Genomic DNA, 24745 nt, shown 5'->3' with positions numbered 1-24745 from the left:
CCCCCCCCCCCCCAAAAAAAAATAAAAATAAATTAATGTTTGTTTTTGAAAACGTTTTTAAAATTTAAAATTTTCGCTTTTTTTATCCATTACTACCCCGACCCTCCTACCAGCCCCCCTCTATTATTATTATTTTTTTAAAAAAATCACAAATCCCAATTTGAAAGTTAGATTTCGAGTTGAGTGAGGTCGGGTTCCGGTTAGAAAGTTGGGATCAAATTCTGATTTGAAAGTCGAATCTTGGTTCTGCATCGGTTGTTGGTTGTCGAGATCAGGTCCTAGTTTGGAGGTTGGGTCTCGATACAAGTGTCGGGATTGAATTTCGAATTGGTGGATCATGTCCAAGTTCGAATGTCAAGATCAGGTCAATGGGTCATATATCTGATTATCTGGTTTTCAGTTAAGTCTCAAGGTCGGATTTCGGATCAATTGTCGGGGTGGTGTCCTAGTTCAAGTGACAGGGGTCGTTCCTGAATCGATTATCGGGATTGATTTTTGGATGAAAATTATTTTTCTAAAAGTATTTTCTACTTTCTAGCCTAAAATAAAAATATTTTCTGAAAAAAAAATGTTTTTCATTCACTAACCAAACACTAAAAAATATTTTCTACTCACCAACCAATCATGAAAGAATAAGTCAAAAATCCCTTGTTTTTCAAGAAAACCTTTTCTAGAAAAATGTTTTCCAAATATTTTTTTTGTGAAAAACATTTTCCTTCCTACCAAATACACCCTTTGAGTTTAATATGCAGATGAATCATGAATGCATAAGGTAAACGTGATTGTCAAGGAATGACGTAGCTTTTTAAGAGGTTCGCAAATTGTTTCAAGTATCGATTGCTCAGATTGAATCACAAAATTTTTGGTGCCTAATTTCACAGTTGACTATAGAAAGAACCTTAAGAATTGTTGATTTGGTAAACACTACAATCTCCAACAAGTAAATAGTCTGTTATGGAAAAAAAAAATTGAAATTTGAACCTAAGAGCTAAGGAATAATATTAGTCGAATACAAGAACCACAAACTAAAACTGCAGAAGTACAAATATCCAAGGCTAAAATGACGTTGAAGCTAAATAATACAGGATCCTCTACACAAGAATGAATATGATGAGAGAGACGGTCCCCGCCCTATTTTTTTTTATTGTTCACATATATTTGCAATTTAGGAGATGCCCGACGAAACCCCATCAACTCTTTTGAGGATTTGCTTTCATGAACACTTTCTGCATCTTCACTAAGGACGGTTTTCAAGAGTAAAGGTGCAGAGGCAAGTATAAACCTTACAAAGAACATTTCAGTTGTTGAACCATGGAAGTTTTTTATTATCAATCTTTGAAGCTTGTGGAGTAGTCCTAGTGTCCTGTAGGCTGGTCCTTCAAAATGGTTTACATTTACTTCGATGCCACCTTTCTTCTTCGAACTCAACCTTAAAACAAGGTTATCCAAATTGGGAGAAATTCTAAGCATTCGTAGAAGAGCAAATATATGATCTACATCATCAAAATCAAACTCAAATAACAAGAGAGTCCTCAAGTTGTTGAGGTATGTGGGGAACCTCTCTGCTTCAGTAGCAACAGACTTGAGGTAGTAAGTGTGCAGACCAAAATTACGAACTTCAGGCCAGCACTTGAGAAGATAGGTCATGTTTATCGGTCTATCTTGATTTGTTCCTGATGATGCAAGTATAACTGTTTTCAGCATCCGACAGTCCATGTAATGACCCAACTCAAGGGTTTTGGTTCTGCTGGTAAAGAAAAATATTTGGGAAAGTTTTGGAGCATATATTTTCGAGTTAGGAAAACCAATACACAACTTAACTTGCAGAAACACAAGGTCTGGCATCCACAAGAAAGAAGTTGCAACGTCTAAATGTAAGACGACTTTAAGTAGTGAAAGGTTTTTGAGCATGTGGAAACCCGTAAAGCTGCATGTTGGCCTGAAAATGCAGTTGGACAGGCTCAAACTTTCTAGTTTATTTATGCCGTACAGGCAGGAAGGCAATTTATAAGGAGCATTGTTGAGAATCAGACGATCCTTGTCTAGATTCTGAAGGGTGAGATCCATGATACCGTTTCTTGACAACAAAAGCAACCATTCATCAATAACTGAGTGCTGAGAAGAAGGTATTGATGAGATATTGACGAGGAATGTCTTAATGGCTCCACAATGTTGCAACAGAATTGTATTAATGACGTCTATTATCAATGGCTTGTTGTGGCAAAAGTCAGCAGAAAATACAAGCTTGGGAATTGAAACCCAAATATGTTTCCACGGTCTAGACAAAACACTCATTCTTGCCGCTTCTTCCACAGATAAGTGCTCCTGAATCTGGTGTTTAACATTAATAGGGAGATCTGTAAGTCTATCAAGTTCGTCCCTTTCAACTTTAAGTTTTTTAAAGTAGCAACTGATCATTGCCACTTCGAATTCTGAATAGCTGGAAAGAAAAAAAAAAGAAAAGGTCAGAATATAAGATTATAAACATGCTTCAACCTCATGTCTACCACAATAATACCATGGGGCAATGAATCTAAGAGCCTGTTTGGATCAACTTATTTTAAGTGTTTTAAACCAAAAAGTTTGTTATGTACTTTTAAAGTGTTTGACTAAAATTAAAAGAAGTGTTTTTAAGCACTTGTTTTTAAGACAAAAATATAAAAATAAGCAAAATCTAACTTGTGGATTTAGCTTATAAACCAAAAGCTGAATAATTGTTAAACAACAGAGGCGGACTTCAGACTTGGTATTTATTGAAATTTTAGTAGTTTTCACATAGTCGCAAAAAGGAGCGCTGATGGACCACCAACGCTGGCATCACTACAGAAACCCAACCAAGATCCCGCCACTGTTACCACCAGATCCCCTGTCTTAATCCCCAAGCTTTTCCAACTGCTGACACCGCTGAATTGGGCAAAACCCACCCTCACAATAATTCCACAATCACCACCATTCTAGCTCCAATTGCAGAATCTTCAACAAATTTTACAAAAGTCCTAGCTGGTTCCAATCACGGAGGTGGGCTAACAAGAGTCAAACTACCTCACCGACCATAGGCAATTATTTCAGGAAAACCTACAGTGAGCTTCACAAAAGAAGAGGATGACCAACTTGCTGCTACATGTTGATTGACAAGTTTCCCAGAACTAGACCTGCTATAGATTGTATTTGAACAGATTTCAAACGATCTAATACCAGCTCGAGGAAAAGTGTGGATTGGAGCCTATAATTTACGACATGTCTTCACTGATTTTGACCTAGAGGAGGACTATAGAAGTGTCTATAGTAAGAACTTCCTTACTATTTGTAACATACAAATGAAATTACTCACTTGGACAAAAGACTTCAAACCAGCGGTGGAAACTACCCTTGCGCCAGTTTGGATAAATCTACCGAATCTCAAATGGCACTACTTCAAATGTGATGCCCTTTGTAGGATAGTAGAGCCCATAGGAATCTCAATTATCGCTGATAAGGCTACACTCTCAAAGAGTAGACCAACTACTGCCAAGGTGAAAGTTGAGATCGATGTCACAAAACCACTCCGTAATGAAGTTGTGATGAAATTAAAACTACTTCGGGCAAGCTGAAAAAGATTATACGGAAGACTGAATATGAAACTATTCCAGAGTACTGCAAACATTGTAAAATTCAGGAACATAGTGAACTGAAGTGTAGGATGGCACATCCTGAACTTAGGAAGTTACATGATGTTGTAGAAAAGGGGAACAAGGAAGTTGTAGCTCAAAATCCTCGAGAAGATAGAAACACCGCAAAAAATGCTATGCAAATAGATTCCAGTGGTGAGAAAGAAGATAAAAGTGCAAAAGGGAAGGAAGCGAAGGAAGCAAATAAGGCAGGACACTCACAAACCATGGAAATTGAAACACATGAAGATACAGAAGGAGATCAGGGGCATTGAAAAAGTTTCTATTTCTACAATAGAAAACAGACATCCAAAAGGGGACTGAAAATGCTCTCAGGCATGAAAACCAAAAACCTTCTCTCTCCTGCTTCCTAGGAGGGAGAAACATCTTCTCTGGCACTCCTTACCAGAAAACCTCTCTCTCACCTCCCTGAGTTATCACCTTCTGTGGTTACTCTCTTACTTTTCCCCTCCTTTGAGCATTTCTCTCAACCAGAAACCCTATTTTTAAGGATGGAGGACAATAGGATCTATTTCAACGCAGGGTTTAGGTCATTCGATATTGCAAGGTGGGAAATGGCAAGTCTGAATGGGTAGAAAGGAGTAGGAAGATGATGTGAAGGTCCACTGTGAGCAGAAAAGCTACGGATTGGATATGCTTTTGTATGAAAGAAGCATCGAAAGATCAGAAGGAGATCAGGAGATTAGGAGATGGAGATTTTCAGAACAGGAGTCAGACCTTTTTGCAGTAGAAAGAGCAATCAACATGGGACATTTATAAGCATAATCTCACTAAATGGAGGGGGAAGGTCTGGCTTAATTGGTCCAGAGCTAACATTGAATGTTGGGTGGATGGATATTGCATTAAAGATAGAAAGGTTCATTAAATGGCAGAGGAGAAAGGTAAAGATTCCTCCCCAAGAGTGACGGATGTCAAGTACCCTTTTGCAGCAGTTGTACAAGAGAGTAACTGACAGTCAAAGTATCCGTACTGCTGAGATAAAGAGTAGGAATGGAAAACATAAAAGTGACTGATAGAATGGACGATCAGGAAGATAGCCTACTCAAGAGATGTGTAGTTGGTTATTGCGGAGAGGAGTTGAAGGAAAAGCCAACACTTTCTGACATTAGAAGGTGGTCCTCAACAAACAGGAAGAAAGCATTTGGTGTCAACATCTACAATTTGTTGGTGGCTCATTTCTGCTTGAGTTTCCAAACAGACGCATGGCGGAACAAACCTTAGAAGGGCAATGGAGAAGGAAGAATTGCAGCTCCCATCTGGAATGGTGGAACCCCTTAATAGGAAGCATCCCAAACTCCTCAACATGCAAAGAAACTGGGATCAGAGTGGTTGGCATTCTCCTGCACTTGTGGTCTCAGAAAGTTTTCCAAGAATTTGGAGAAGTCTGTGGAGGACAGATTGCAATTGAGGAAGAAACATAACTAAAAAATCACATGAAGTGGGCAAGGATTCTGGTGGCCAGCGACAGTAGAAAAATACCCAAGGAGGCCTCCATAGAATGGAACGGAATTACTTACCACAATATTTGCAACATCAAATGAGCTACTACAATATTTTGTTGATGACGTAACAGTGTTTTGCATTCTTTAACCAGACTCAGCTCATTCTAAGTTGTCTGAAGTGTAGATTTCTATATCTATTACTAACATAATTTACTACTACTAAAACATAATTAGGAATTAATTGAAGACGCAAAGCAAATAGAGAGTTGACAAGTTTAAACTTGAAATGAAGAACGGAAATTTAAGTAGCCGGGGAACCGTTTTTCTCATGGCCACCCAGTGCTATTTCTAAAGACAAAAATGCTATTTGTTTGAGTTGTTGCTAGCAGGAACTTTTTGGATGGAAAGGAGTGCAACTTAATACTTGTGTAGTCTATCGTCCTCAGTTTGATAACCAGACAGAGGTACTAAACAGATCGTACAAACTTAGTTAAGGTGCAACTGTAATGAGTATGCTTCTAACTGATACATATGTTTGCTTATGACCAAGTGTTGGTATAATAGCCTATATGGTAGACCACTTTCATTGCACCTCCCTTATGTGCTTGGTGAATTAGCTTCAACAACTTCAATGTATTGGTTCAAAATTTCAGTCGTATACAGAGTTTTTTAGTGTTAATCCACCAAAATTTGATTGTTGATCTAGTAAACGTCACTGAGCAACATTAAGCACACGAAGAGAACTCCAAATCAAAGTAAAAGAAAACTCACAAATGACAAATGCAAAACTATGAGGAAGTGTATATCTTCAGATAGACCAATTGCAAAAAAATAGCTCGAGCAGAAGAAGAGAGACAACAAAATCCCAACCCTTTGAAAAGTGGTAGGCATAGACATACATACGAAACAAGACCATCCAAACCCAGATGGAAATATGTCTAAATCATTACCCTGCAAATAGGGAAAGTGGATAGACCTTTTATGAGCATTATCAAATTTCTATGTACGAAGATCACTTTATTTGAATAGTATACCATAATACAACCACGTTAATGTACATAATAAACGTAAAGAACGAAGAGACTACAAATACGGCCAATTGAATTGTTGATGAGGTTTAGAACGAGCAAACCTTAAATACGGCAATCCACAGGAGGATTAGAAAGAACTACAGTGAAGAAGAGGAGAACCCATTGATCTATGGCTTGAATGAACCAATAGAAGGCAAGAAATCAAAATCAAAGCTCACCTGAAATCTAGTAAAGTGCAAAGGAAGGAAGGAGAGAGCAAACGTTTGGACTTTGGAGAAGGAGGTGTGGCGGTGGGCATACTTTTTCAGAATAAAGGTTCAGTGTGAAGAAGCTCAAAATGACACAAATACCCTCCAATTCAATATAGTTTTAAAATTCAAAAAATAATTCAAAACCCTTTGAAATTTGTATCTAAAATTAATAATCAAAAAGAAAAAAACTAAATCAACTAAATAATTCCATGTTTTTTTTCCCTAAAACTGTTTTTAAATTTGAATTTTACAACTTCCATTTTTGAAATACAATTTTCAGAAATAATAAAAGAAAACTGAATATTTTAATAAGCACGACATGATTCTATTTTTGTGGGTAATTGTCTTTGTATTTTTTATATAAAATATTCAAATTAACTTTTCATAACTACTCCTTCTTTATGACAAAAATATAAGGCAAATTCTTAAATAATAATAATAATAATAATAATAATAAAAAGAAATCAACTAAAATAATTTCATGTTTCTTTTTTTCCTAAAATTAAAAATTGATTACTATTTTTAAATTTAAATTTTAGAATTTTTTATTTTGAAATAATTTAAAAACCTTTGAAATTTGTATTCTTTAATACAAAATGTTCAAATTAACTTTTCGTAACTACTCCTTTATAACAAAAAATAAAAGGGCAATTTTTTAAAATAATAATAATAATAATAATAATAATAATAACAACAAATATACAATTGTTATTTAGCTCTTTATAGTTTATTACCATTCGAGCTTTTCCTTTTTTTATTTCAGCATGGCTTCTTACCATAAACGCTGGGCTACTATGAGGACTTTTACTCATTCTTATTAACTTTAAGTTGAGTAATTCTTTGATTTGAATTTTGAATTCGATTTTATCATCTTCATTGTAAAGCATGGGTTTTACTCTAATGATAATGCTAGGGTCTTTTAATGTTAAAATGGCCCTTTCATTTCTTTTGTTCCCATTTTTCTAATAGATTTTCTCCATAGGATTTTTGTAAAATTTCTTTTATTTTTTCAAGATTAAGACATTTACAAGTAATTTTTCTCCTATTTTCTAAGTAATTTCTTTTATATTTTCCATTATCTTCTTCAAGACTATATGAATTTTGTTTTCTTGGGACTTTGACAAAATGTACGCAAGGAGTTTTAAGGCTTATCATGTAGAGAGTTTGATGATAATCCTGAAATTGTTGTAAAAAATCATTTCCTAGCAATAAATCTGTTTTCAATTTATCGTAGGCAAGAAACAATTTTTGAACCTACAATTATTTCTACCTTTTCTTTAGACTTTGATAGTCTTTCTTTATCACCTGTGATTCCGATCATTGATACGTTACTTTTATTTAAGTCCCAATCTTTTATTAAAAAAGATTTTGCTAGACTTGCTTCAGATCCTTTATCTATTTGACAGCATGTTGTCATTTTAGTATCATAGAAGGTAATTTCTATGAAAACTGAAACTTTAAAAGAAGTTTCTTTAGGCATTTACATCTTGGGTATGAAACAGGTTTCGTTTTTGTGAATCATTTATATTTCATTTTTCCCTATACTATAGTCTTCTAGACTATCTAAGAATAGATTTCCTAAGATTAGGTTGTGATCACTTTCGTGATTTGTAATATAACAAGGTACTGTTATTTTTATGGTATCTAATTTTATTGGTAGATTTACCATTTTTTGACAAATATAATTGTTTCCTTCAAAGGTTTTATACGTATATTGAGTACCTTCATAGATTGGTAAACCTTCTATTAAAGTACCTTTAATATGATTGGCTGTTGCGCCAGTTTGTATTAAGATTTCTTGATCTTTCCATTCGGTTCCATTATAGATTCTTCCTATAATGCTAGTTATGTTAGAAACTTCAAGAATTTTTTTATGATATCTATTAGATATACTTTTTCTAATAGAGTTTTTTCCATATTCTATCAAAAGTCTAGGATTGCTAGAACTTTCTATTTCTTGTGTTTTTCCAAACTGAATTTCATACTCGTCTGGGATTTGAGCTTGTTGAATTTCTGCTTCAACAATTCTTGCTATTCCTGTGCATTCTTGATCAATTTCTATCATTTCTTTATTTTTATAAACTTTTCCATAATTGAAATTTGTAACCGTATATAGAGCTTGATAATAAATGCTCATTGTATGATTACCTAGTTTGAAATGATCTTTTCTTTTAACTTGAAAGTGCAAACTTAATGCATCATTAAAATCTGTATCTTTGAGAGAAATACAATACCTTGGATAGTATGTAAATAGGAGTTTTGTATAGGCTAGATTTCCTTCAACTATATCAAGATTTCCTTCTCTTGCATTCATAAATCTTTCGTCTGATAGATTAATAACTATTGGACAATTGATTCCTTCTTTAAAAGTCGATTTGACTAATATTTGGATTCCTCCTAAATGAACATAATTCATTTTTTCTTTTCTTTTCGGGAATTTTTATGAGGATTTGATCTATCATTTGTTTGGTTAACAGGTTTAGTTTGTGTTTTCCTGTTGTCTGGGTAATTTCTATATCCTTTTCTATTTCCTAATACTCATGATAGGAAATTTTATCTCTAGTAAACATTCTTTGCATTCTGCTAAGTAGGTTTTCTACTACTTTTAGATTTAATTTTAATCCTTGGATTTTTCTAAATGTTTCACCATCAAAGGTTGTTTTTAGAGCATACCCTCTTTGATCTTCTTCAGTTTCTATAATTTGAACTGAATTTTCTTCCTATTGAATTTCTTTATTCATTTAATCAAATTCTTCTGATTCTGTAGAAAGTTCTTCGTATAATTCTTCAAATAAGTTTTCACTTCACATTGATTTTATCAATTCAAAATCAGAATCAATTTCATTTCTATCGATTCTTGATATTTTTACTCTTTTTTTGTTACACTCGTAACTTTTGTGACCTTCTTCACCACAATTGTAACATTTACATTTGTCTGTGGTTTAGATCTTTTAAAATCTTTTTTCTTTCTATAATACCTTTTTCTAGGTATGTAATTTTGTTTGGAAATGTTTTTTCTTTTAATTAAGCTTTTCCTGAATTTTCTTCTTTTTTTATAAGGTTTTTCATCGCATCCCCATTTGGTTGCGGCATTTGTATCCAAACAATAAATTTGGGCATTAATTCTTTTGGCCTTTCTTTGTATATTATGTGCCATGTATAATTGACCAAGTCTATTTTTTAGAAAAGATATTCTTTGACCAAGAGTATCACCTACTTTAGTTTCTTTTTCATGTTCTTCTCTGAAATATTTTGTCCAAAAATCTGGTAATTTTTTATAATATTTTTCCAAATACGGGGTCATTTCTTTTTTACTATCAAATATTTTGTAACAATATTCTTCGAATTCACAAGTGTATTCTTGAATATAACTCATTTTACAAATTTGTAATTTTTCTAATTGTTCCTTAGCAATAGTTCTTATTCTTTCTCTATTATTAATAGAGCTCCCTTGTCCACCAAATAACTCATTGGCTATATATTGTTTAAGGTTGGTTATTCCTTCTTGTAACGAATTTTTTAACCCTTCAAAGGTATTATTTTTTATAATTTTTTCTACGTCCTCTGTTAATCCTGAGAACCAATCATTTACTTTTCCTGTAAAAGTATTTATCATGATGATATATTTTTCTTCATCCGTATTAAATAAATTCATTCTTATATAATAGTTAACACTAGTAATTTACATTGAACTAGATAAGTTTAATTAGACAAACTCGACTAAAAAATGTGATAGAAGAATTTCATATTCACACGTGCTGATTCAGTGAAATTTGACCATTGAATTTGTTTGTAATAGTTAATAATAATAATAATAATAATAATAATAATAATAATAAAGAGTAGTACAAATCTTTATAGTATTAATTTAAAAGTACTCTATTGATATTATTAATATGTATATTTTTTTTTTAAAAAAAAGAGACACCTACTAGGAGTACTTTTTCTATTATTAAAAAGTCTTTAACTCTAGACACCAACTTCAAGTTATGCTTTACTCTTTTCTTCGTGTTACTTTTTCCGCCTCAAATTATATATCGTGATATTTTAAAATAATTATATTATATTAAAAAATTAAAATTAAAATAATGATTATTTTTTCAATTTTGTCCATAATAGTCATTTCTTTTAATAAGTGAACGACTTTAATAATAATAATAATAATAATGACGACGACAATGACAATACGAACCTTTTTTAAAATGAAAAGTAACTTATTGTATATTTAATTTCTTTTTATTTTATTATCAAAGCTTGTTGAAGGAAATGTAGTAATATCTAGAATGAAGTAAAAATACTCAAAATTAATCTAGGACTAGGTTCATCCCCCCTCCCATTAACTTGATCCTCATATATCTTCACAAACAAAAAGATCTTTGAAAATCCCAACTGCAATGTGTAGTCTTATGTACTTAGCTGGAAACATTGATATTTGAACTTTTAATTTTACATCTTTTTTTAATGAACTTATTCAAATTCCTTATCTATTCTTGAATATATCTTGTTTTAGAGTCGAGAATTTATCGAAAGATATTCGAGACAGTAATTTAATTTACTTGAAAGGAGAAGAACCTCAAGTAGTCTTTGTTGAAAAAGAAGTTCGACCTACCTAAACTATTCATGATATTTTAAAGAAGACAGAAAATCTATCAAAAATTATCCTTTTATGTCACACAATATATAAGTAAGATATGTGATTTCAATCTTTTCAAATTCTACTTATGAGATCACATTGAATATGTTATTATTGTACTTGAGTTATAGTTCAAACACTTGACTATACAAATGGTTAGTGAAGTACTTGAGACCATCTCCAATCCAACACCAAATTTGGTCTGTGAATAGTATTACATCAAATTTGGTGTAACACTATTCATCACACCAATTCACTTTTTAAATATTTTAATATTATTTCATTATACAAATTTTTAATTAAATATTATATAAATTGTATGTTGTAATTAAATCTCTTGTATATTTAATTATTTCTATAATATTAATTTTAGATATAAAATTTAGCTTTTTATAAATTAATTTTTCTATATATGACTTTTTTTAAATATTAAATTTATGTTAATTCTACTATAAATTATAATTGGATATAACTACAATTAACCATCACAAAAATTAAAAATGCAAACAGTGCTCATTTTGAACTATGTAATGCATTAATAGAGCATTTATGGGAGCACCGTAGTGATCTTGAAAGTTGAATATTTATGTAGAATTTAAAATAATTTTTTCAATTATGTAATGTTTATTTAATTGTATTTCATTAATGATTTCACTTTTATTTGTATTATCCATTATTATGTATAATGTATAATATTTGCTAGAAATTTATATTATTTAAAAAATTATGGTACAAAATAATTTTATATTAAATGATTATAAAAGGAAATAATATGAATTATATAGGGTGAATGTTTTAGAAAGAATTTGTTTTATGAAATAAGAAGATATAAATGAAATAAAAAATAATAATATAATAATGAAGAGAGAGAAAAATATTTCTTTTTGGTGTAAAATTTGGTGCAGTGGATTGGAGTTTGATTACACCAAAAATAGTTCTGACACCAAATTTGGTGTTTGGGTTGGAGATGCCCTAAGTAGCTAATTTGTCATTTTCCTATCCTAATCAAGAAAAAAATTCTTCATTCACACTAGTCAAAAATTTGGTGTTTGGGTTGGAGATGCCCTAAGTAGCTAATTTGTCATCTTCCTATCCTAATCAAGAAAAAATTCTGCATTCACACTTGACTATTACTAGTAGTGTTATTTTTGTAAAAAAAAAAAAAGAGTAGGTTGTCTAAGTATGAATTTAGTTGAATTGAATTCATTGGAAATTAACATGAAAGTTGCAGGTCAGTCTTTGCTTCCTTCTATAGATTTTGAAAAAGTTTTACATAATTTATTTTTCAAACTAATTGACTATATATAGTTGAAGTAAAAGAGAAAAAGTATTTTGAGTAACTATTGAAGTCAATAAATCTTTTTCTAATAATTACTCTTTGACTTCCACAGACATCTTATGATTAGTGGCAATAATAAGATATTGTTTTCCCTTTGTGGAACTATTATTTAACAAGTTAACAACAAATCACCATATTGGCTTGCATAACAAATCATTATACTAAGCGTTTCTAACAGCAATTTTGGGATAATAATTTTTAAATTAGTTTGAATCTAAGCATTTTTAACGACATGCTATAATGTTAGTAATAAACTTGCTATTTGTGAAATATTTAAAATTCGTGTTAGCTTATACAAATTCCACTAATTTAGGATCTAACTACTTACATACACTCTAGTTTACAATATTACATATCTTACCAGGTTTTGGTGCGTTCATATACGTCTAGATACATGAATCTCGAGATACATAGAGTCAAAATTAGGTGTAATTTGTTCTACAGACACTGTATCCAAATGGATTCACATGTATTTGAAATACATTGCAAATCTCGTTTACTTCCCTCAGCTCTCTGCCATCACGCTCGCGACTCTCATATGCATCCAGATACATCCCAAGTACATGTGAATGTATGTATCTGGTATATATCTAGTGTGATTCGCATATATCACTCGCCTCCCACCCAATCTCGCTCGCCTCCCTCCCCATCCCGCTCGCCTCCCTCCCCATCCTGCTCACCTTCCACCCTATCTCGCTTGCCTCTCTCCCTATTTTAGTATATCTGATAGTAAAAATACATGTATCTTCCTTAATATATGATATAAAACTCTTAATTAGTGATAATTTATATGTAATATTATAAAAGTATATATAATATATACGATAATGGAGTATGTCTAATTATAGATGAACTTTCACATATAGCCACTCAAAAATAGCTCAATTACTCTCCATAGCTATTGTTTGATAATTACAATTCGTAACTACATGTTATATGGAGGAGAGAGGCGAGCGAGACTGGGAGAGAGAGGCGGGAGAGAGGGGACAAAGAGTGGGAGAAAGGTGAATTATATATGTATATAGGTTAGATAATTGTATATTATACATATGTATTTGTATATATTGCAAGCGAGATTGGGAGAGGGAGGAGAGAGGCGAGCAAGAGAGGGCAGAGAGTGGGAGAGAGGTGAATTGTATATGTATATAGGTTAGATAATTGTATATTATACATATGTATTTGTATATTCTAGCGAATTATACATATACAAACGTGACTAACTATATTTATGATGAGTAATTGAGTAGTATAAATTTGCTTAACCGCGTAATTTTCCCCTAATTATATAGTTTCTAATTAAACGATATGGAACAGTGAGTGGCCGACCCAGGATCCGACCCAAACAATGGGGCCCATTATCAGCCCAGACCAAGAAATCACACTTGGGCCGAGCTGGTACGGTCCGATGACCTGAACCGGATAAAATTGTCAAACTGTGTCACTTTTAGCAATTTTGTAAAAATTGAGCCATTTCTTTCAACATCTTTTTATGTTTTTAGCCACAATTTATTTATAATTTAACCACATCAAAGCCATAGTGCAAGGAATAACGTTGTTCCTTTCTTCACTAGAGATATTGAGTTTGAGCCGTCGATATGAAAAATTCTTGGTAGTGGGCACTTCTACCCAAATGGGGTGGGTTGTATGTGGAGCATTTCCTTTTGAATGAAACCCTACACAGAATGGATGTAGATTAGTCAGATTCAAATAAAAATACTACTCCCTCCTTCCCTTTTTAAGGCAACAATGATTTGCACAGTGAAGTTACAATTTTACCCTTATGACAACTTTTCACTTCAAAATTACAACCACTTATTTGAATTAAAGTGAAATAAATTGGAGGGAAACAACATACACTTTTACAATTTTCAAGAAGTGTAAATAAGGGTATAATAGGAAAAAATTTGTTGTCCTTTCTTGATTTGTCAAAATGGACAACTAAATAGGGACAACCAAAAAAGGAAATATGGACAAGTAAATAGGGACGGAGGGAGTACTAAACAGGGTGAAAGATTAACATAATTATAATATAATTTAACAATCATCCTAAAAACTACATAAAAACTTCTTTCAACAAAAACATTTGCTATTAATTTTAGATTTAGATTGTGAAAATTTATTTTTAAATAATCTGTTTGATAATGAAATTTGATCAAGTTTTTAAAGTATTATTTTTTAATATTTTCAAGTTTCAATTCCACTCGACAAAACTTTTTCAATTAAAAATACACGTCCAAATACAACTTCAAGTTTCAAAAATCATAGTAACTAAAAACTTTGAAATTTTCAACTTTTAGATTTTAACTTCAAAATTTGTAATCAAATTCAAAATTTATAATCAAACGAAATTTGAACTTTCATTTTCAACTAATTCTTCATATTATAACTTCAAATTTTTTTCTTTAATGTGATGATTTTTTCTTATTTTTTCTTTTTTAGTGTGTGTTGACTGTGGGAACTGGGAAGATTGGATTATTCTTCTAGAATTTTCCAATTCTTAATGATTAAGAAAGTATTCCTCCTAATAAACAAAACAATAAATGAAGTCAACTTCTAAGGCTCTATTTCGAAAAGAATGATCTAATTTGACTTGAAACAGAGTTAAAGTAAATAAAAAAAACTTTTTAATCTTGTGATTCTAAATTAAAGTTATGTCAAATGTACCAAAATATCCTTTAATCCTGTGGCCTTAAATATGTCATGTGGTAAGTTGAAGTTAAAATGTTGCTAAAAAAAGAAAAGGGTCATATTTTTTGAAACACACTAAAAAAGAAATTGAGTCATTCTTTTTGAAATCGAGGATATTATTTATTTAAGAATTTAGTTTTATAAGAAATTTTTACATAGAGTACACTATTTCACTTAACGTAAATTTAAATCAATTGAACAATAGCAAATTCCGAATATCAAACAATTATATAATACTAGATTCTTTTAAAGAAATTATTAATAAATAAATAAAACGTCATTAATAATAAGTTAGTGAGCTAAGCAACTGTCACTCTATCACTGCACCGTAGCAGCCTTGTTCAGCAAGTAATTCAAATTTACACTTTTTAGTCCTCACTAAAACTGCTATTTATATGTCGCCATTTCTTTCTTCACTCCTAAGTCTCTGTTTTTTCTCTGTTTTCTCCACAAAATTAGTTTAGTATTCACAATCTCTTCTTCGTAAGAAAAAAAAATGGAAGAACAGTACAAGAACAAGTAGAAGCAAAGTTATCTTCCTCCACCAAAACGAGGACAAATAAAGGTGAAAATTGTGAATTCTTTGATTAAATCTGTAGCGGATTTTGTTTATGGTGGATTGGAAAACAAAAAGGGGAATGAAAAAACTCCGGGAGGATCTCCGATTAGTTTTGATTCTGGTGTTGATTCTGATGGATCATATATTCATGATTAGTGTTTATTTTTATTTTTGAAGTTGAGGAAGTTTTATATGTTTTGAGTCAAATATAAAGAAGTGACAAACTTTGTCTTTTAACTCCACAAGTAAAATAATAATAATAAATAGGTTAGGTAGATTGATAGATAAATAGAGGTTATTTTTGAATTATTCTCCCACATTATAGGTATTTTAGGCTATTTTCTGTGATTAAAATAATGTTCCTGATTAAATGCATTTTAACTATAATTTTAAAAGTGAAAATGTAAGTAGGAGAACTTTTTTTACTCCCTCCGTTCCATTTTATGTGGCAACATTTGACCGGGCACGGAGTTTAAGAAATAAAAGAAGACTTTGAAATGTTTACTAAATTGCCCTTTAAAAAGTAGACTCTTTTTTCTCTCTCCTCATAAATGTATTGGAGTATTATTTTAAGATTAAGTGGGACCAACAAGGATAAAAGAGGAATTGTACCTTTATAAAGTTACCTTATAAGGAAATGTGACATTCTTTTTGGGACTGACCAAAAAGGAAATAGTGCCACATAAAATGGAACGGAGGGAGTAATTTTTATCAAATTATATCATAAAGTTAGTGTTTAAATAAATATTCTTTGTTATTGATTTGTCACTAACATAATTTGTAATCATTATCTTTCACAAAACCCACAATAGATATCCTTTGTATGCGCATTAAATAAATCCATTCTTATATAATAGCTAACACTAGTCATTTACATTGATCTAGACAAGTTTAATTAGAAAAACTCGACTAAAAAATGTGATAGAAGAATTTCGTATTCACACTTGCTGATTCAGTGAATATGACCATTGAGTTTGTTTGTAATAATTAATAATAATGATAATAAAAAGTAGTACAAATCTTTATAGTATTAATTTAAAAGTACTCAATTAATATTATTTACATGTATATTTTTTTTTTAAAAAAAAAGAGACACCTACTAAGAGTACTTTTTCTATTATTAAAAAGTAGTATTTTTTCAGTAAAAATCTTACCAATCATAAAATATAAAACATACTCTAATGCTTAGTTGATTTTGGTCAAAAGAAAAAAGATAAGGTTGGTGTAGGAAACGTGAGAGTGAAATAAGTTGAAATTCATTATTTTATTTATAAAAAAAATATGAAAGTTGCTTCTCAATTTTTATTTATTATTAAAACGTGCAGCTTATAAAAGAATTGTATTTCCAACAGATTAACTGTAAATCATATTCAGACAGTATTATGTGAATTATTGAGATTTTTTCATAATAAAAAAAGTGAATTGCTTAAGAATTTTAAAAAATTTTGGTACTTTTTTGTGTGTTTACTTTTTATTTAATGGGATTTTTAATTACTTTATTTTCTGATAGAATAATTAAAAGGATAATAATTGAAAAGTACCCTTTAATTTATATTAAATATTTTTTAAGTACCTCAGTAATTTGCTTGAGAAGTACCTAATTTATATGACTTAATTTAATTTCAATTTATTTTAGAAAAAGAATGACATAGTTCTATATTTAGTAATACTTAAAACTTTAAAAGAGTTTAAAATATCTATTTTATGATAATATAATAATTGGTAGACATACAAATATCTAATATATTATAAATCGCAATTTTTTAAATTTCATGTCAACTCTAACCAACACATACAAATTTGAATAGAGAAAATAGTACTATTTAGCAAGTGCATATAAAAGTCAATATTCCTTCCATTAATAATTCGCCGGCATTTTGGAGATACATCTTATTGAATGTTCATTTATTTTCATGATAAAATTACAAAATTATTACTATGTTCAATAACACTAGGATCAAGTGAGGTAAAATCTATTGTTTGCCTTTAAATATTAACGATATGAAATTAAAAAAAAACATTGCCACATGTAAAAAAGAGTGTTTACTCATTATGAAAAGATCAGTTAGTTATTACTCTATGTGTCCCTAATTACTTACCACTTTTGAATTGACATACTTATGAAAATAATAATTGACATAGTGAGTTCACCATTTTACCCTATTAATTATGAAATAGATTAATTAAAAGCTTAAGATTTTCAAGAAGTTCTACATTTTTTAAAATAATTAATTGAGGGTATGACACGTAATTTCTTTTTGTCCTTTCTTGATTTGTCAAAATGAATAAGTAATTAGGGACAACTAAAAAAGAAAAAGTGGACAAGTAATTAGGGACGAAGGGAGTAGTAAGAAACTTAGGAGAAAAGATACAAGTGATTTTTGGTATATATTTGTCCAACTTGAAATGGACTTGCTCCATTTGCATAAGCAAAAGAAATGGCAATTCATATTCATATTAATAGAAACTTTGCTCGTTTGAATATTATAAAATTCATTTTGAAAGATGTGGGGTAAATCGTTTCCAACAAAAGCGATTTTGTATCGAATGAAACTCAAAATCAAAATTTTTAATTAAGGATGAATGAATATTTATTACTCCACCAGAATCCTTGTTGGTCACAATAACTCATACAAGCCGGCACTTATGAGACATCTTAATGGACCTTTCATTAATTTTTTGTTTTTTCCTAAAAAACAAAAAAGAAGACATCCTAGTGATAATGATATAAGATCAGTCTCGAATTCGAGTCTTAGGTATGAAAAAATTCTTGATAGAAAACATTACTTTTCAATGAAATTTTGAAGTTGAAAATATTTTTTAAAAACAAACTCAATTTTTTTGGGAGGAGGGGGAGGGGGGGGGGGGNGGTAAACAAATTGAAATTAGAAATATCTTTTAAAAACAACTTTTAATATATATTTTTTTGGGGTAGGGGGCTGGGGGTAAGGGTGAGCGTGGGGTAAACAAATTGAAGTTAAAAACATTTTTTTTAAAACAAGCGATTTTTGGAAAATGTTTTCCTTAAGTTTTGAAGGAAAGTCATTTTCCTTAAATTTGAGGAAAATGAGTTGATTTGAAAAACATTTTCCAATTCATTTAATCCAACCAAACATGAGAAAATTGGAAAACATTTTCCGAAAAATGTTTTCCGAAATACCAAACACACCCTTGAATCGAAAGGAGTTGCAACATGCTTGCAATCAAGAAAGTTATATTTTTTCAAAATTCTCTCAACATAATGTGATTGGTCAAGGAAAATTCCATCAAATGTTCTTGTTATTTTTATTCCAAGAATAACATTTGCCTCACCAATATCTTTCATATCAAAATGGCTTCTAAGAATACTCTTAGCTTCATCAATAACATTCATGTTAGAGCCAAAAATTAACAAATCATCAATATATAGGCAAATAATCACATGTCAATTATTCCAAGACTTATGATATATATGCACTTATCACACTCATTTGTTTTAAAACCATTTTCAATCATGCAGGAATCAAAGTTTTCATGTCATTGCTTTGGTGCCTGTTTAAGCCATGTAATGTTTTTTTACTAGTTTTTAATAGGAGATGATGCTATAAAATTACAAAAAAGAATGGTCCATGGCTTTGGATTATTCTATGCTTCTTTAATTTGTGTAATTCGTTAATGATTGTACGATAGTACGGCCAAAGATTTTGGTTTATTTATTTTAATAATGGAAGTATGCTATAATAATTGGTTGATTTAATCGTCCCGTCATTTCGAGAAAATTGGAATCAATTATATTAATTCTCAATTAACGATTTGTTCTATAAATCCCTTTTTATTAGTTGAAACTTTTTGTAAGTTTGATTGATTTTAACCAACATGGGTTGTGGTGTACTGGTGAAAGTATTTCACCATTAACCAAAGGTCTCGGGTGCTCTGGATATGAAAATTTTTTTGTTGGGAGCACCACCCTTGAAGGGCCTGCAGTGTGCGATCAGGATTTAATCGAAGCTTCAATGTGTGCTCCGGATACCGAATGAAAAAGAAGAAGAAGTAGGTTTGATTGATTTTTATGACTCGCAAGTATAAATGACATGGACTTCAAAAAAATCGGGTGTATACGGTATATGAAAGAACAAATATCAAAATTATAAAAAGAGGTTTGAAAAGTTTAAGAATTAATTACAGATAAAGTTATTAAGAAATATTAAATTAGTAACACAATAAAATGATAATTAACCTCTAGATAATATATTCACCATTAATATAAAAATATCTTGACACCGTTAGCAAATATAACTTANNNCCCCCCCCCCCTTTCTCACTCTATTGTAATTTGATCCTTCTGTTATATGACTTAATATATTTAACCTTTAATTAATTAAAATATATTATTTTAATCCCTAAAGTTAACAGATTTGATAATTATTATTAAAAGTAACATATACATTTATTTTTGTGTATCATTTTACTTCTATTTGACACACAATTGTTATCTTTTTTTACATATGTACTTTCCCAATTTTTTGCATATGTTATATCTTACATCTTCATTACGATAATATATCACTTCATTTCACGATATTAATACCTAAAAAAATTATTATATTCTAAAATTAATTATTTATTATTCTTCGTACCAAACGATCATTCGTAATTAACATGTCATGATAACGATTTCAGAGTCAAATGTCAGCTGGTAGGGAGGAAGACCGTTTCTTGTCTTTGTTGAATCAAAGTTACCTTTTGAATTATTTAGATAAGCATTGGCTCCACATCACTCTAGTTTTTCTTTTTTATTTGTTTTTCAAATATTGGCAGACCATATGCTTAGTTGTTTCCAACTTAGGCACTTTACGTAACACTGCAAAGAAAGTACGTGAAAAGTGAACTTATTTTATTTTAAAACACTATAAAAATATTTAAAAATTATTTTGATTTAAAAATATCCAAAATAGTTTTTATTTATATTTATAATATGAAATAAGATTACAAGGGAGTTGAAATTTATACTTTTAAAACTTTTTAAATTGTATTTTCTAGTTTTCTTACCAATATTAAAAATCCACAAATTATAAAAATTTCATAAACTTTCATAATTTCATATAGCATATCTAAACTAAATTTCCAGAGGTCTATATTAGATTGAATTTTTGGTCGGCCAACATGCCACTCACTATTCCATGTAGAATTTTCAGTATATACTCCTTCCGTTCAATTCTAATGCTAAGGTATTTCTTTCTTCATTTTAATTTATTTATTATATATTTTTATTATTTTAGTTTTGATTTTTTTTTTACATGATGATATAAAATTACAAAATTTAAAAATATTTTTATATCAAGTAAGCTATAACAAGTTAAATCAGTGGGGATGAAATAAATAGAAACACTGAGTTTAAAAGAAAAAGTCATTCTTTGTTCAAATAGATTAAAAAATAAAATAGGTCAAACAAAATTAAAACGGAAAGAGTTTTTTTTTTTTTTGGCATGCTAATTTTATATTATTGGAAAAAAAGAAAAAAGTGTAGACTTTTATCTAGTTTTGGTGTAAATGTAGGAGACTTTTTTAAAAAGAGAAGTTTCTTTGAAAAATCCCATCAAAATTTTCCACAATTGTAATAATATAAAATGAGCACTTTAATTAAGCACAAATATTTCTCAAATGGGGCTGTTTCCGCCATCATAATTTTTTTAGTTTGGTGATTTTCAATGGTGGAGTGAATATTTTTATTAAGGAGTCGAAATATAAGGAAGTTAATATATGAAGAAAAAAAATTAAAGGAATTTTAATAATTATAATATATATATATATATATATATATATATATTAGTCTGTTCGGGGACATTCAATAAAATTGGAACAATACAGAGAAGATTAGCATGATCCTTGCACAAGGATGACACGCACAAATAAAAAGAATCCAATTTTTTGTTACCAATATATATATTAATTATGTATAAACAATAAAATTTGGAATACACAAATGATCCTTTCTAGCTCCGCCCCTAAATCTATGTTTCTATTTATTCAAGTAGTATATTCTCATCACTCTACTTCTGTGTTTCCCTTTTCCCTTCTTTGTGGGGTTTGTATTACTTTTTGTTGAGAGTTCATCTTTATTTTTTTAGTTTATATTGTTTGATATTTTATTAGAGTTTAATTATTTTAAATTTGCGTTTTATAGGGTTAAGACCCCATTAGGGAGTTTTATGATTAGCTAGGTAGTGGAGATTAAACGGCAAACAAAATATTATATGCAAATAAATATTGAGAGCTACGTTTACTATAATATGATTGTTGCACTTAATATTTTATGATAAGGATTAAATTCGAAACTTTTATTTAAGAGTAAAGTAGTCTAATGTTGAACCACAATTTATGTGTTTTCTTGATATAGTATTCTCAATACCAAAAATTAAATTCGAGATCTTTAGTTAAGAGTAAAATAGTTCAACACGATATTACAACTCATGTTGGTCATTATTGAAAATTATTTAATCAGATTTAATCAAAGGAAAAAGGACAAATATACCCCGAACTATCGTAAATGGTATGCAGATAGCCTCTGTCATACTTTTGGGACATTGGTGTCCCTGCCTTTTAAAAACTAAAGCATATAATTCCTTTATACTAACGGACATACACTTGTCATAATCTTATCCAAAGATTCGACATTTATTAAATATCAAGATTGCGCCACGTGTCCTTATTTAGTCTTCCGTTAGAGTAAAGGGCATATGTGCTCTAGTTTTTGAACGGCAGAGACACTAATGTCCCAAAAGTATATGAGTGTATAACGGAGTATCTGCATACCATTTACGATAATATAGAGATATATTTTTATTTTTTTCTTTAATCAATAGTGTATTAAATATAATATATAAATACAATTTGAAATTATTTTTATTTATTAGCATTTGCTTCGATAATACATAAAATAATAGATAGGTAAAAATGAAGACGTAAAAATTATAAAAATTTCTTCGAATGTGGGATCCAAATTTTCCACAAGTGTGAATAAGTATAAGTAGTTCCACCTCAAATTAATATTTCTTCTACCTTCTTCGTCTCTCACTTTCTCTTCTTCAATGGAGCTTTTTTCGCCCTAATGATTTTCAGTTTTTTTCCCTTAAACTTCTCCTTCTTCTTCTTTAATTTTCCGATGGCTGCAGCTAAACTACCGAATTCCGAACAGAAACAAAAAAACAGAGGAGTTATTCCGAAAAGAGGTCAGATCAAAGCTCAAATTTTTGAGAGCTTAGTCGAAACCGTAACCTTTTTGTTTTCCCCTAAAATACTATTAGGAGAAACTTCTGGCGGCAGCGGTGGAGGTGATGAATCTGACGGTAATTCTACCGCCACCACTTCGGTGGGCTCCATCAGTCCTCCACCGCCGCCGCCAACGGCATGAATAAGTTCTTCTGAACTTATTCATGGCTTGAAGTTTGTTCTAATTTGTGTGAATTGTGATTGCCTTTTTAATCAGATGTAAGATAAAAGAAGAAAAAAAAAAGGCAATTAGTGTTTCCTTGATTTTTAATTTGGAGTTGTGAGATTCTGTACTTTTTAAAGTCAGATCTGAACTTTTGTAATATTATTATTATGTGTGGATTTACTCTTCTTGAGTTGTAATTCTCTCTAATTATGTAATTATCTCCTAGGTTTTAGATGGAGAAAAAAATATATATGAGAGGATCATATGTAAGTGTTTTGTTTGGTGAGTATATTCAAGTTTGGGGATTTTGTTTTATCTCAGTTCTCAATTTTTATTGTTATTAGTATATTCGCTGCACTAAACGTCTCACGTTCCCCAATGCAATCGTGGATGATTGATTCATTGTGATTTAATCATTAATTTGATGATTCTCTTTATACAAAAAAGTATATCCTCGAAACCCCCTTTTCTGCCTTTTTCTTTTGGTCTTTGCCTTTTTTTGGGGTTGTTTATTGTGTCCTTTTTCCTCCCTTTCTGGATTTTGATAAGAACAACAATATTTATACTAGTATATTTTAGTTTTTGGGTTTTATGAGTTCGGATTAATTCACTATTTTTTCGATTATTTTGTATCTCTCTGTTCCTAATTATTTGTCTATTTTTAAATTGACATCTATTAAGAAAATTGATATATTTAGTTTATCATTTTACTCCTATTAGATAATGAAACGGATGAATTAAAAATTTAAGATTTTAAAAAGATTCTACCTTTTGAGGGTATAAGAGGTAAATTTTTTTTTTGTTATTTCTTGATTTGTTAAAATGGACAAGTATAGAGATAACTAATAATGAAAAAAATGATAAATAATTAAGGACAACGAGAGTATTTGTTTTAAAAAAGTAGTATTGAAAATGTCTTTTACATTAGCGATGTGGATACAAAAATAAGAAGGGGAGGTGTGTTAAGTATAGAAAAATTATTTTTTAAAAAATAGATTTTTATGTGTAGGTTCAAACTAAGTTAAATAAAGTCGACTTTTAATATTTATTAAAATATTGGATGGAAACTTAAAAGTGTTAATTGATTAAAACTACTTAAAGCATATATTTTAGAGCAACTTTCACATATTGCAAATACAGAATTCATATTTGTATGCTATAGCAAATTTTGCATAATTGCGCTCCATAGCAAATATAAATATGTATATTTCGTTATACATATACAAAAGAAAGCAGTTGTATAATTTGTTTTGGTATACATATACAAAAAGATCAATTGTATAAAGTGAGAGAGGCGAGTGAACGAGCGAGATCTGGGAGAGTCGCGAGCGAGATCTGGGAGAGGGGAGAGAGGGGAACAAAAATATATGTATATATACAATTTTCTCTCGCTTTATACAAACACAAACGCATTTTATACAATTTGCGTTTTTTGTATAAAGTGAGAGAGGTGAGTGATAGTGAAATCTGGGAGAGTGGCGAGCGAAATCTGGGAGAGGGGAGAGAGGGGAACGAAAATATATGTATATATACAATTTTCTCTCACTTTATACAAACCCAAACGCACTTTATACACTTGCGTTTGTATAAAAAACGAGAGAGGTGAGGAGAGAATGAGAGTGGCGAGCGAGATTCACCAGAGAGAGGTGAAATAGCAACAGTTTGCTATGAGGTACAATTAAATCAAACTATATTTATAGCATTTAATTTGAATTAATAG

General features: G+C 30.3%; 1 protein-coding gene and 1 non-coding gene across 2 annotated transcripts; one reads left to right on the top strand and one right to left on the bottom strand.

The window, feature by feature from the left end:
* Positions 1 to 886: 886 nt before the first annotated feature.
* LOC125845083 (F-box/FBD/LRR-repeat protein At1g13570-like) lies at positions 887 to 6396 on the bottom strand. The gene is made up of 2 exons (XM_049524505.1): positions 6360 to 6396; positions 887 to 2440 (listed from the first exon to the last, which is right to left on the bottom strand). The coding sequence occupies exon 2, from the start codon at positions 2416 to 2418 to the stop codon at positions 1132 to 1134; it is 1287 nt and encodes a 428-aa protein (XP_049380462.1). The 5' UTR covers positions 2419 to 2440; positions 6360 to 6396; the 3' UTR covers positions 887 to 1131.
* A 15023-nt stretch (positions 6397 to 21419) lies between these two features.
* Positions 21420 to 21521, top strand: LOC125846153 (U6 spliceosomal RNA). The gene has a single exon (XR_007444315.1). It is a non-coding gene; the product is annotated as a U6 spliceosomal RNA (small nuclear RNA).
* Positions 21522 to 24745: the final 3224 nt, after the last annotated feature.

Source organism: Solanum stenotomum, chromosome 11, assembly GCF_019186545.1.
Source record: "Solanum stenotomum isolate F172 chromosome 11, ASM1918654v1, whole genome shotgun sequence".
Lineage (NCBI taxonomy): Eukaryota > Viridiplantae > Streptophyta > Magnoliopsida > Solanales > Solanaceae > Solanum > Solanum stenotomum.
This window is presented reverse-complemented; position numbering and strand designations above follow the sequence as displayed.